Source organism: Staurois parvus, unplaced genomic scaffold (genome assembly GCF_062004578.1).
Source record: "Staurois parvus isolate SC_StPar_1 unplaced genomic scaffold, SC_StPar_1.0 ptg000149l, whole genome shotgun sequence".
Lineage (NCBI taxonomy): Eukaryota > Metazoa > Chordata > Amphibia > Anura > Ranidae > Staurois > Staurois parvus.
Genome location: NW_028317945.1, coordinates 1,672,694 through 1,687,465, shown reverse-complemented (window position 1 = coordinate 1,687,465; position 14,772 = coordinate 1,672,694). Strand labels below are relative to the sequence as shown.

Below are 14,772 nucleotides of genomic sequence, written 5' to 3'. Positions count from 1 at the left end.
ACTAGTGATAGGCAGCCTGAAAGGTTCTAAAGATATTATGTAGTGCTTGAGGTGTGTGGTGACGTCGAGAAAAAACCTTTGCCCTTATATTGTCTCCTCACTATTCACATGTATCCTACACGTGAAGTTTCATTTTTTACTGCAGCTGAGCTTGTATAAACTGCTGGCAAAAGTATTTTAAGGTATATAAGTACAGAAATTTGTCCCATTATTACCTTGCCATTCATAATGTGTGGTTTACATTTGCTCTGAATGTATTTACCTATACATGTGTTTGATATAAAACAATGGTGCTTTAATATTTCCAAGAACCTGATTTGTTTCTAGTATAGCTGCCTATATAGTATAAAGAGAGAAGTAAACTTCCTGTGTTTAGTGAGAACTAGAATACACAAGGCTTTTTTCTCAAAGAATAAGTGCAGTAACTAAAGCACGCTCCCCCATGCTTCTTTGTCTACACAGAGCTGAAGAAGGTATTTAATAAATTTGCTTTCTCTTTGTCCCCAGTCACCCACTCTAGATTATTTTGTAAAGGGCCTACATGCTCGAACTGAACATTTTTACAATTTAATTTTTTGGGGGTTGGTCCTGCTATCTTTTGCAATCTGTCGTTCCTTTTCAATTTTTGCGGCCTTTATTTCCTTTTTGCATATTTTGTTATATTCTTTGTAATGTGTAAACAATGATAGCGTTCCTTCATTTTTATATTTAATAAAAGCGCTTTTCTTCTTATCTATAGCTTTTTTAACTTTGGCCGTAAGCCACATAGGTTTGATTTTTAACCTTTTAAACTTGTTGCCCATGGAAATATATTTTGCAGTGTGTTCACATATAGTTTTTTTGAAGAACTCCCATTTTTGTGTTGTGTTTATTGATGCCAATATTCCCTCCCAGTCAAAGTCTTTGAGAGCAGCTCTCAGCCTTGGAATATTAGCTCTCTTAAAATTGAGTGTTTTTATTTTTCCCGTATTTGCTTGCTGTTTACAGCTAACACTAAGTGAAATCATATTATGATCATTGCTACCAAGCTGTTCTTTTGTATGGACATTCATAATAAGCTCTGCATGGTTTGAGATTACCAGATCCAGTAGAGTATCATTCCTAGTTGGGGCCTCTATGAACTGTACCATAAAATTGTCCTGTAGTAGGTTTAATCATTTTTGCCCTTTAACTGTTCCTGCAGTACCAATACTCCAGTCAATTTCTGGGTATTTAAAATCCCCCATTATTATCACTGTCCCAGCTCTTTCAACCTGTGCAAGGAATTGAGTTTCCACCTCCTCATTAACACTGGGAGGCCTATAACAAACTCCAATGATTACCTTTGTAGTACGCACCCCCATCTGCAGTTCCACCCATATTACTTCACTCTTCATCAACTAGGTCCTCTTTGACACTCGCTTTGAGATCACTTCTCATATAGAGACAGACACCACAACCCTTCCTATTTACTCTGTATCTCCAAAAGAGAACATAGCCAGGAATATTAATGGTCCAGTCATGTGAATAATGAAGCCAAGATTCAGTAATACCAATTAAATGCTTGGCAGACTTCTGGCATTGGTGAATCAACATTTTAATCCATTGACACCTTGTGCACACATAGTTTGCATATTTATTATTTTCATACAAATGGTGGCAATTCCACTGGTTGTTTGTAACATGGGAACCTTCTTATCTGCCATAGCCCTCCCCCCATCTTTCTCCATTCCACCCACCAGTAAGTACTGGTCATGTGGTATTTTAGTAGGGAAAACCATGTGTTTAATGTTGCAGCTGATGGCGGGGTTCCCCACTGACAGCTGAATGTAAAAGAATTGCCAGCTATTAAAAAGAAAAAATTAAAAATGGCGTGGCCCCCCCCCCCTCCATACCATGGCATCATCAACTGGGGCATACTGGGTCAATGATGTCACAGTGAAGTGGGGCCACTTGCATGATGTTACTGGGTGGCCCCACCCCTTACATATTTAAGAACTGTCAAGCCAGTGGAGCAGTCAGATGGCCGGGAGCCTGCGTTCGGGGGGGGAGCCTTTTTATTTTTTTTTTCAGGTAGCGGCGGTGGCGGGCATTGTGATTGACGCTGGATCTACTTATGGGGACATCCTTTTATTTTTCTTCTTTTAATAAAGGACTTGTCAGACTGTCTCCTGTCTTTTTTAAAACTACACTTTTTTTTGTGTAGCGGTACCATGTAGCCCATTATCTCTTATTGCCCCGGGGCCCCATGAGTTGTCAGTCTGCCCCTGCCTGATCTGTCTACCCCGTTATAATCTAATTCTCCCTCCCCCTTCAATCCTAGTTTAAATACACCTCAGCCTTCCCCTAAACCTCTCCCCCCAGAACAGCAGACCCCCTTCCTTTTAGGTGCAAACCATCTCTAGCATATATGTTGCACCCCAATGAAAAGTCAGCCCAGTGCTCTAGAAACCCAAATCCTTCCCTCTTACATCAGGCCTTTAGCCATGCATTGAGCTCTTTAACCACTTCAATACCGGGTCCCAACACGTATTTTACTAAACAGTGAGGAAACCAAAAAGCCAGTTTCCTCTGCATGAAAAAAAATCTTCCTGGAGTCACTCAACTTGCCTGGATGAGAATCCTGGGTCAGGAACTCTTTTTACACCCTGACAGGGCACAATACTGCAGCACCATGTATACAGTTGATCCCAGCTGCTGCTCTCAGTCCTGACAGAAATGTCTTAAGAGAACATTGCTCTCCTCCACCCTAGCAATGGTCAGAACAGGAGGAGAACCCCCTTTTCCTCAGCCTTCTCGACATAGGGGAGAAGGAGTATGCATTGTATGTGGGGTATTCCTGAACCCTGCACTCTGTACATAGGGCACCCCTAAACTCTGCACTTTGTATGTAACGCACTCCTGAATCCTACACTTTGTACACAGCGCACTCCTGAACCCTGCACTCTGTGTCTAGCACAGTCCTGAACTATGAATTCTTGACATTTATTGCTCCTTTAAGACCCTCCCACTGTTAGTGCAAGTTGATCACACCCACTATTTGATGCGGGGGGGCTGGTATTGACACAGCCCCAGATGATCCACATTGGCTCACAACTGATATGGTCCGAAAATATTTACACAGAATAAAGCACCATCCGGCATACACCCATGGGTCCTTTAATTATTTTTGGATCATTATGGATCATAATTCTTTGAGAGAATAAAGGTGAATAAAGCACCTGGACCAGATGGCATACACCCACAGGTCCTTAAAGAATTGAGCTCTGTCATTTCAAAGCCATTGTTTCTAATTTTTAGGGACTCTTTAATGACTGGCATAGTATCACTGGATTGGCAAAAGGCCAATGTGGTGCCAATATTTAAAAAGGGGTCAAAATCTTTATAATCTATAGTAATTATAGACCCGTTAGTTTAACTTCTATAGTTGGGAAGATACTGGAGACATTAATAAAAGACCACATACAGTCAGGTCCATAAATATTGGGACATTGACACAATTCTAACATTTTTGGCTCTATACACCACCACAATGGATTTGAAATGAATTCGAACAAGATGTGCTTTAACTGCAGACTGTCAGCTTTAATTTGAGGGTATTTACATCCAAATCAGGTGAACGGTGTAGGAATTACAACAGTTTGCATATGTGCCTCCCACTTGTTAAGGGACCAAAAGTAATGGGACAATTGGCTTCTCAGCTGTTCCATGGCCAGGTGTATGTTATTCCCTCATTATCCCAATTACAATGTGCAGATAAAAGGTCCAGTGTTCATTTCAAGTGTGCTATTTGCATTTGGAATCTGTTGCTGTCAACTCTCAAGATGAGATCCAAAGAGCTGTCACTATCAGTGAAGCAAGCCATCATTAGGCTAAAAAAACAAAACAAGCCCATCAGAGAGATAGCAAAAACATTAGGCGTGGCCAAAACAACTGTTTGGAACATTCTTAAAAAGAAGGAACGCACCGGTGAGCTCAGCAACACCAAAAGACCCGGAAGACCACGGAAAACAACTGTGGTGGGTGACCGAAGAATTCTTTCCCTGGTGAAGAAAACACCCTTCACAACAATTGGCCAGATCAAGAACACTCTCCAGGAGGTAAGTGTATGTGTGTCAAAGTCAACAATCAAGAGAAGACTTCACCAGAGTGAATACAGAGGGTTCACCACAAGATGTAAACCATTGGTGAGCCTCAAAAACAGGAAGGCCAGATTAGAGTTTGCCAAACGACATCTAAAAAAGCCTTCACAGTTCTGGAACAACATCCTATGGACAGATGAGACCAAGATCAACTTGTACCAGAGTGATGGGAAGAGAAGAGTATGGAGAAGGAAAGGAACTGCTCATGATCCTAAGCATACCACCTCATCAGTGAAGCATGGTGGTGGTAGTGTCATGGTGTGGGCATGTATGGCTGCCAATGGAACTGGTTCTCTTGTATTTATTGATGATGTGACTGCTGACAAAAGCAGCAGGATGAATTCTGAAGTGTTTCGGGCAATATTATCTGCTCATATTCAGCCAAATGCTTCAGAACTCCATGGACGCCGCTTCACAGTGCAGATGGACAATGACCCAAAGCATACTGCAAAAGCAACCAAAGAGTTTTTTAAGGGAAAGAAGTGGAATGTTATGCAATGGCCAAGTCAATCACCTGACCTGAATCCGATTGAGCTTGCTGAAGACAAAACTGAAGAGAAAATGGCCCAAGAACAAGCAGGAACTGAAGACAGTTGCAGTAGAGGCCTGGCAGAGCATCACCAGGGATGAAACCCAGCGTCTGGTGATGTCTATGCGTTCCAGACTTCAGGCTGTAATTGACTGCAAAGGATTTGCAACCAAGTATTAAGAAGTGATAGTTTGATTTATGATTATTATTCGGTCCCATTACTTTTGGTCCCTTAACAAGTGGGAGGCACATATGCAAACTGTTGTAATTCCTACACCGTTCACCTGATTTGGATGTAAATACCCTCAAATTAAAGCTGACAGTCTGCAGTTAAAGCACATCTTGTTAGTTTCATTTCAAATCCATTGTGGTGGTGTATAGAGCCAAAAATGTTAGAATTTGTCAATGTCCCAATATTTATGGACCTGACTGTAGATGAGTTCTTGCTGGAAAAAAATATTTTAAGCAACAGACGGCATGTATTCATGAAAGACAGAAGTTGTCAAACAAATCTGATTTTCTTTTTATGAGGAGATGAGCAAAACCTTGGACAGAGTGGTGGCGGTGGACATGGTATACTTGGATTTTGCAAAAGTGTTTGACACAGTTCCGCACACACGGCTAATATGTAAGGTAAAGTCTACAGGCTTGGAAAAATCCGTAAGTAAATAGATAGAAAACTGGCTAAAAGATCGTATTCAGAGAGTAGTGGTTAATGATTCATACTCTGAATGGTCTAGGGTTGTCAGTGGTGTACCCCAAGGTTCAGTGTTGGGACCTTTACTTTTTAATATATTTATAAACGATATAGGGTCTGGGATTATAAATCCCATTTCAGTCTTTGCAGATGACACCAAGCTGTGCAGTGGAATAATGTCCTTGCAGGATGTCTCCAATTTACAAGCCGACCTCAATGCACTGTTTAATTGGGCAACTATGTGGCAAATGAGGTTTAATGTTGATAAATGTAAAGTTATGCACTTGGGGGCTAAGAATACGCATGCATCATACATACTAGGGGGGTACAACTGGGGGAATCAATGGTGAAGGATCTGGTAGATCACAAGCTTAATAATGGCATGCAATGCCAAGCTGCGGTTTCTAAATCGAGTAAAATCCTCTCTTGTATTAAAAGAGGTATAGACTCCAGAGAGAAATATATCATTTTACCCCTGTATAAATCATTAGACCTCATCTGGAATATGTAGTTCAAGTTTGGGCACCAATTCACAAAAAGAACATTGGGGAACTGGAGAAAGTACAGAGAAGGGCAACCAAAGTGATAAGAGGCATGAAAGAGCTCAGCTATGAGGAATGATTAGGGGAACTGAATTTATTCTCTCTTGAGAAGATGAGATTAAGGGGGGATATGATCAACATGTATAAATACATCAGTGGTTCATATAGTGAACTCGGTATAGAGTTATTCACCTTGAGGTCATCACAGAGGACAGGGGGGCACTCTTTACGTCTGGAGGAAAAGAAATTTAATCTCCAAATATGGAAATGTTTCTTCACAGTGAGAGCTCTGAAAATGTGGTATAGACTCCCTCAAGAGTTGGTTCTGGCCAGCTCAGTGGATTGCTTTTAAAAAAGGCCCGGATTCTTTCTTGGATACACAAAATATAACTGGCTACTATTTATAGGTAAATTTGATCCAGGGAATATCCGATTGCCTCTTGGGGGATCAGAAACAAATTTTTTTCCCCTGCAGGAGCAAAGTGCATTATGCTTTGCTGGGTTTTTTGCCTTCCTCTTGGTCAACTGTGGGTGTAGGATTATAACTTTTTTTTTGTTATGGTTGAACTGGATGGACTTCTGTCTTTTTTCAGCCAGACTAACTATAACTATTTAACCTTTGGAAGGCACAGAACAAAAGTCCCTAAATCTGTTAGAGGAGTGTGAACTGGGACACCTGTTACAAGACTATGCCTTCAAGATAGTTGCATCACCACTACTCGGTTTGCACCATGGCTCTAAGTGAACAGTATAGGGCCTCAGGTGCTCATAAAACCCTGACAACTGATAGCCAGTAAGGGCTAAATGGCCAGAGGTGACCAAAGTCACTGCAGGCAGACAGTTGGAACGGACTAGAGAATGGAGTTCCATATGGCTCTTTGCAAAATAGGAGCAGTAGCGAGTTTCTCAACACTGAATGGTAAGAGAAAAGAGTACTGACCCCTTCCACAGCAAAAACAGACTGATAGAAGGAAATTTAAACATGGTCCAAACAACAAGGTAGCTCTGGTTCTTGGATTGCTTGGAATATTCAGAATAAGTCATCAGAAACAGCGCAAGCACTAAGGCCATGCCAACGGCTCTGAACCTGGAAAGTGGTCTGTGGCTAACTTATAACCAAAACTGCATCTCAGATGAACCTTATGTGGAACCCAGTGCCTGAAAGTCACTTTCAGGCTAGCCCCACAACATCCAGTAGACACATCACTCCAAAACTAGCCTGAGGAAAGCCTCGAATTGTAAAGACAAGCAATGATGGAGAAAAAGATGTTGATTAAAGAGAAAAAAAAACACATCCTTTTAGGCCAGTAGCAAAAAAACAGGCATGCTGATAAGAAGAGGGATTATCCTGAGCTGGCCTGTAGACTGTTTGCCTGTGTCCTATTCTCCTGTAGGCATAAGTATAACCTTAATGACTGTGTCCCTCTATGACAACAAATTAAAAATTAAACTCTGTTTACTTCAAATTGTTATTTGTGCAGCCTCTTAACTGGAGCATTTTGTGTAAAGCATCTAAAATTTTAATAAAACACTAAAAATAATAGTGTCAAAAGCAGTTTAGTGCAGGTATACTGGTAAAAAGCTGAAAAGAAAATGGGTTCTGTGGTCAATGGACATTGTGGGGTTTATTTACTAAAGCTGGAGAGTCCAAAATCAGACTCGCTTCTGCATAGAAACCAATCAGCTTCTAACCTCAGCTTGTTCAATGAAGCTTTGGCAATGAAACCTGGAAGCTGATTGGTTTCTATGCAGAAGGGAGTCTGATTTTGGACTCTCCAGCTTTAGTAAATAAACCCCTGTGTGTTCTCTGCACTTAGTAACAAGTCTGAAGAAATGTACATTCACTTGTTGAATGAAGACAATACACATTGGGGAAAAAAAAAAGTTTACAAAGACATTTCATTACAAGTTGTTCTGCCGGTTATGCTGTCATTAATCCTGTAATACACTCTTTTCATAATATTTAAGTAGGTACTGTCCCTGTGTGGCTTAAACGTACTTTCAAGTACAAAAGGAAAAAAAAAAAAAAGACAGAATTGGAAATAGCTAAATTATTTTTGGCATGAAAGACAAAAATCATATTTCACAAGTCACAGTCACATACACAATGGAACACTTTAGATGTAATGTACGCTCTGATTGAAATACTGTCCTTGGGATAACTAATACAATGATTAGGAGTTTATAGACATGATGAACATGTGCCCTGGAATCAGGGGACATACTGTGAAAGACACAAAAAACTAATTTTTGTTTCAAACAAATGACAAAAACCATAGGTTATAGAGGCAATGGATAGCTTCATAGTGTGTCTAAGGTTTCTTTCACTTCACTCGCATGTGCTAAATCTTGTATGAGAAAGGTATATTTTCCAAAGTCCGAGTCACTGGGTTCTAGAAGCTTGTCTTTACGAGCTTTGGAAACTTTTAATTGCAAAACTTGTCTTCGTTCATGCCATTCTGCCAATTCATCTCTTCCATGAGCAAACGGGCAATTGTTTTCATTGGGACAACTCTGCGTCTCCTCAAACCTGGTAAATAGAAAAAGAAACATATTAAACTGCACAAAGCTATTCAGTTCTATCCCACACTTTCCAAAGAGATGCAAACACAACTTTATAACAACATAATTCCACAATATACTGTATATGGAATTTGCGATCAAACGCAATGCTAAAAAAGAAAAATTTTGACACGCATGAAAATGCCATATCTTGGAGTAAAGTACAGTACACATGAATACATTTTTAGACAATGGGTTATACCAGGATATTACCTGAAGGGTTGCAGGACATCCAAAGGTTAATGAAGAAGGCTGAGTAAGATAGGCAAATGGGCAAATGCTGAAACTACTATGGACCATAGATGGAAAGCAAGGGAAATTACCCAAGAAACCCCGATAACGGTGATTGCAACCTTTCCCCATACAATTTGGCGATAGAGTTGCCCAGCATTAAGGGCAAGACCTAGAAAAGGGAGGGCAGACTAGACACCATAGCTTGGAACAAGCGACAAACTGCAGCCATGGAGGGGGTATGAATGATTGTGAAAGAGAACTGGATGCAGGGGTATGATGGTTTTGAGGCATTATGGGTAGACCTGTATATGGGTATGTCAAAGTTAATTATTGGAGTTTGTTACAGGGCACCCAGTGTTAATGAGGAGTTCGAGACTCACATGGGCTGGGACGGTGGAAATAATGGGATTTTTGTTACTTACTGTAAAATCACTTTCTCTGAGTTTGACAGACACAGCTCTTCTAATCTTGACCACAGGGTTATATCGCCACCTACAGGAGTAGGACACTAGGCAGAAAAAAAACACATTACCACCTATGGGCATGCTTAGCTGGTATAATCTCCCTCTCTGCTATAGGCAATCCAGTCAGTCACAAAACAGTATAGAAAGGTAGGAAACCTCAACAAGAGGGGTGGGTGCTGTGTCCATCAATTAACGCACAGAAAGGGATTTTATTGTAAGTAACAAAAATCCAATTTCACTTACGGTCATTGACGGACACAGCTCTTCTAATCTTGACTACAGGAACATCCCAAAGCAGTACCTCAATGTGGGGTGGGCAAACCAAAGAAAAACTGGAGCAATCAAGCAGACATGCCAACCACCCACACAAACCTCCCTTCCAAGGGGAACAAGCAACCCTCAGCGTAGGTCTGCAAAAAAGGTGGCCAAAACAAGCCTCCGAAGATGTGAACATATCAATGTAGAAAACATAAGTAGGAGTCTGCACAGAATATTAGGTAGTCACCTAAGACACAGATACCGTATGTCGAAACTTGCAGAGGCACCATTGCTTTGGAGGAGTGTACAACAACTTGGAAGGGCGATGCCCAACCATAACGGCAGAAACCTCAACAATCATCTGCCAAATCCCACAAGAAATGGTGGCAGAGGAGGCCAAGCCAGGGTTCTTCCATCATTGCAAAAAAAAAAAAAAAAAAAAAATCCGACCTCCAAAAAGGAAGCTGACGCAGCCAGGTATACATAACCCGCCAGGTATACATAACCCGCCCAGATCATATTCAAGGACAGAAACTCAATGCCCACAGTATGCAATGGTTGTGGACAGCTGGACAGAGTACACAAGCAGGTGGAAATGCGGCACCACCTGTGGAAAGGAGTAGGGACTCAAACGGAGGACCCCCCTTTATTCCTGCATAAGACCAAGAGGAAAAAACATACAAGATAAGGTCGACAGTACTCACACCCACCACAAGAGAATGAAGTCTACCAAAAGGCAACCTGCCAAAATAGCACCAGTAGAAGAACATCCCAAACACCCTGAAAAGAGAGGCTTCTAGAGGACAGAGACAACCAAGGTCAGGTCCCACAGGAGAAACAGGAAGTGCACAGGAGACACCACATGATGAACCCTGTGGATGAAGGCAGGAATCAACGGCTATAGAAAGAATAATGCCACAGCAGAAAACCTAGGCTGTAATGGTACTCCAGGCACTCCTGACCACCTGGCATGCCATAGGCTCAGCAGCGTCAGCCCCCGCAGCACCGCCCACCCAGGGGTTGTGGAAGATAAGCGGCCCAATGCATGGGTAACATGGCAGCGAAAATGGGAGATTTTAACTATCCTTAAATTGACTACAGTAATTGCACTGCTGGAACAATAAAATGGTGGAAATGTATAAAACATAAAACAATTACAAAAAAATGTATGGTACAGTTTGCAGAAGCCCCAACCAGAAACCATGCTCTGCTGAATATGGTAATCGCAAACTGTGTGGTGCTCATTACTAAAGTTCATGAAAATGAACTATTTAGGGTAGCAGTAACCAGAACATGATTACATTTATTGTAAACTATAAACAAGCATATATTGGAAGAATAAAAAAACTAAGTTTTAACCATTTCAAACACTTTCTCCCTCTCTTTCCTGCCCAGGCCAATTTCCAGCTTTCAGCACTGTTGCACTTTGCATGACAACTGCGTGGGCTTGCAACACTGCAATCATGTGAAATTATCTTTTCTTTTTTTTTTTTGAACAGATAGAGCTTTCTTTTGGTGGTATTTAATCACCAGTTTTGGTTTTGTTTTTTTGCTAAACAAAAAAATAATATCAAACTATGGGAAAAAAATGTTTTTCTTAATTTCTGTTATAAAATTTTGCAAATAAGTAATTTTTCTTCTTTGCTGATAAGGCTGCACTGATGGGCACTTATGACGCTGCACAGATAAGGTGGCACTGATATGCTGCAGTGATGGGATGCATAGGATTGCTGGTTATTGGCTCTCCTTTCCGCACACAGTGACATCACATGAGAAAAGGAAATGCCGATAACCAGTAAGTTTGTTTACATGTGATCAGATGTGATTGGACACAGCTGATCACAAGGTAAAGGAGACAGCGATCACAGTGTGCCCTGGGGAGAGTTTTGGGAGGATGTCTATAGACACCCCTCCCAGATCTAGAAGACTACGCTGTAGCCGTCTTTGGGCTGTGGCGTGGCTGGGAGGTGGTTAAAGTGTAACTAAAGACACTTTTTTTTTCTTTAAATTAAGTTTTTGGATAGGGGTGAGGGGAAATAGATCATCTGTCAGTTTTTATTGCTGTCTGTGCCCCCGTTAGGGAGATTCACCCTCTCTATTTGTCCTGTTTACCATTATTAAAAGTGAAAGTAAAAGAAAATCCCAAAATTTGGGTTATCCCTAGAAAAGTAATAGGAGAGGAAAACTTCCAATGTGGACACTAGTTCTGGGGACCTTGGGGTCCCCAACAGATTTATTTTATTTGCAAAGATTTCCTCTCACATTCTAAGCTGTGGGACATGAAGTGAAGGGAAATCTCCCCAGTGGGATAAAGAGGACAAAAATAAACATTATAGGGGTTATAACCCTCCCTTACGCTATCCAAAATGGAAAAAAAAAAAAAGTTTTGCCCTTAGTTCTATTTTAATAGAGTACATTTTCCACTGCTGAGGGCTGCTTTCCAAGACTTGGGCAGGGAAGGAATATTCTCATCAAAGAGCAAAAATGGGAATGCTTCAAATCGACACTGCAAAATATATTCCCAGGAGCATTACAATTAAAAAGGTTAAAAAGATTAAAAACATAGAAAAAATTAAGAACTACACTGACTGCACAATTATTAGGCAAGTTGTATTTTTGAGGATTAATTTCATTATTGATCAACTACAGTGCTCTCGGTCAATCCACAATGTTAAGAAACCTCAAACCTGAATATTTAAGAAAGTAAAAGTGAGTTTTTGGTTTTCTTAGGAGAATATCTATGTGTGCACAATTATTGGGCGACTATTAGTGCTCCCTTCACACCAAGGTGTTTCCAATCGCGGCCGAAATTGAAAGTGCGGTGCAAAAATGTGAAAACATGCTATCACATTTTCAGGTACCATTCACTTCAAGTGGGGCGTTTTTTCCATGATCGAGCACGTTTTTCTGGGCCACGATCACGCAAACAAAATAGTTCTGGAACCTTTTTTGAACATCGCATACCCCGCAATTTTGTTTGCGCAATTATGGCGCGTTTGCTGCGTGGAAAAATGCTGCATGTTTTCAGGTGCCATTGAAGTGAAACGCGATTGCACGTTTTCACATTTTCGCACTGCATTTTCAAACTGCGGGCAGAATCGCAGTGATTCCGCAGTGATTTGAAACGCCCTTTATTTACTTGTTTATTTAGAAATAAAAAAAACCGGGACCAATATAGCAACCCTTATTTTCAATAATAATCATAAGCCTTCCATTCAGGGAGTCTGTCAGTTTCTCGATCTGTTAACAATCAACTTTTTGTGCAGCAGCAACCACAGCCTCCCAGACACTGTTCAGAGAAGTGTACCGTTTTCCTTCACTGTAAATCTCCCATTTAAGAAAGGCCTACAAGTTTTCAATATGGTTTAGATCAGGTGAGGAAGGGGGCCCATGTCATTCTTTCATTTTTAAGGCCTTTACTCGCTAGCCAGTGGAGTACTTCAATGCATGTGATGAAACATTATCCTGCATAAATATCATCGAGTTCTTGAAAGATGCAGACGTTTTCCTGTACCTCTGCTTGAAAAAAGGGTCTTCTACAAAATGGCGGTCGGTTTGGTAGTTGATATTGAGCCCATCTTCAACCCAAAAATGTCCAACTAACTCATCTTCAATAATACTAGCACATACCAGTACCCCACCTCCACCTTATGGCGTCTGAGTTGAAGTGGAGCTCTGTGCCTGTTACTGATCCAGCCACAGGCCCATCCATCTGGTTTGTCGAGTCACTCTCACCTTATCAGTCCATAAAACTTCTGAAAAATAGGTCTTCAGATATTTCTTGGCCCAGTCTTGATGTTTCAACTTATGTTGAAATACATACTTATGTATGTTATGTTTTCAGCCTTCCCTACCTTGGCCTTTTGAGCACTGGACACCATGTACTTCTGGACACTCCAGGTAAGTTGCAGTTCTGGAATATGACAGCACTGGAGGACAATGGGTTCCTGGTATCTTCACGTTTGATTCTTCTCAAATATTTGGCAGTTAATTTGCGTCTTTTTTTTCCAACATGTTTCTTGCAACTCTATTGACTATTTGCAACAAAACATTTCATGGTTCTGTGATCGCATCCCAATATCTTAGCATTTTCAAGAGTACTGCATCAATCTAAAAGACTTTTTGCAATTTTTGACTTTTCAGTCAGTTAAATCTTTTTTGGCCCATTTTGTTTAAGCAAAAAAAGCTGGCAAATAATTATTCACACCTTGATATAGGGTGTTGGATCTGCTTAGGCCACACCCTCCCTCATTGCACAAATACACATCACCTATTTATTTAGTAAATATACTGTAAACTGTTAATGTGACTGCTATCAGTCTCCAGCTGAGCATTGGTTAAAACTTGTAGAAGGAGTTTTCATTCTCCCCTGACTGTCCTATGAGGCTGCATAGCCCCTGATCCTCTGGACAGTGCTGATTGGCCCTGTGTTGATCACATGCAGCCGCCAAAAGAAAAACAAAAAAAAAACTCTCTAGTAATACACACTAAAATTAGCAAGTACAGAGTAACTCCTAGCACTCTGTACTATCAGCAGATGGATTGCGGACAGTAGAAGGGGAGGATCAGAGAAGTCAGGATCAAACAGCCTTTTTACACAATGTGGAAGATTGTCCTCTTAGATTCCACTGTGAGTATAATGCATGCTTTTCGGCATATACACACTGATTTACTGTTGTGGGTTTAGTAACACTTTAAATCCAATAAGCATTCAAGTTTATACAGCTTAGAGTTGGACAATATGCAAACAAATTATGATTTGGTCCAAATACTCACTTGCCTAATAATTGTGCACACAACGTATACTCATTTGAAAGTTACAAAGAATATACCAGAATATGTAAAAAGAAAATCAAGACTGCAAAAGTTCAGAACAAAATAACAGGTTGCAAAAGAGTAGGACAAACCCCCCACAATTAAATCAATGATTAAAAGGTCAAGTCTAAGCATGTAGGCCCTTTACAAGATAATAGAGTTGGAGACTGGGGACAAAGAGAAGGCATACTTATTAAATACCTTTTGCAGCTCTCTTTATACAAATTAAAATGGGGAAACTTACATACATAATGAGGATAGTACTAACATACAGTTGCAAGAAAAAGTATGTGAACCCCTTGGGATTATGTGGAGTTTTGCATGAATTGGGCATAAAATGTGCTCTGAACGTCATCTAAGTCACAACAATAGAAGAACACAGTCTGCTGAACAGAATACTACACAAACATTAGATGTTGCCATGGTTTAATTGCACATAACATGTAAACATTCACAGTGCAGGGAGGAAAAAGTATGTGAACCTTTGGACTTAATAACTGGTTGACCCTCCTTTGGCAGCAATAACCTCAACCAAACGTTTCCTGTAGTT

General features: G+C 40.6%; 1 protein-coding gene across 1 annotated transcript in view; it reads right to left on the bottom strand.

Annotated features, from left to right (window-relative positions):
• Positions 1-7,757: 7,757 nt before the first annotated feature.
• ZC3H7B (zinc finger CCCH-type containing 7B) overlaps positions 7,758-14,772 on the bottom strand; it is a 315,279-nt gene continuing 308,264 nt past the window's right edge. Inside the window, exon 23 of the mRNA XM_089674226.1 lies at positions 7,758-8,419. Coding sequence (XP_089530352.1) covers positions 8,191-8,419 — 229 coding nt within the window. The 3' untranslated portion in view covers positions 7,758-8,190. The remainder of the gene's footprint in view (positions 8,420-14,772) is intronic.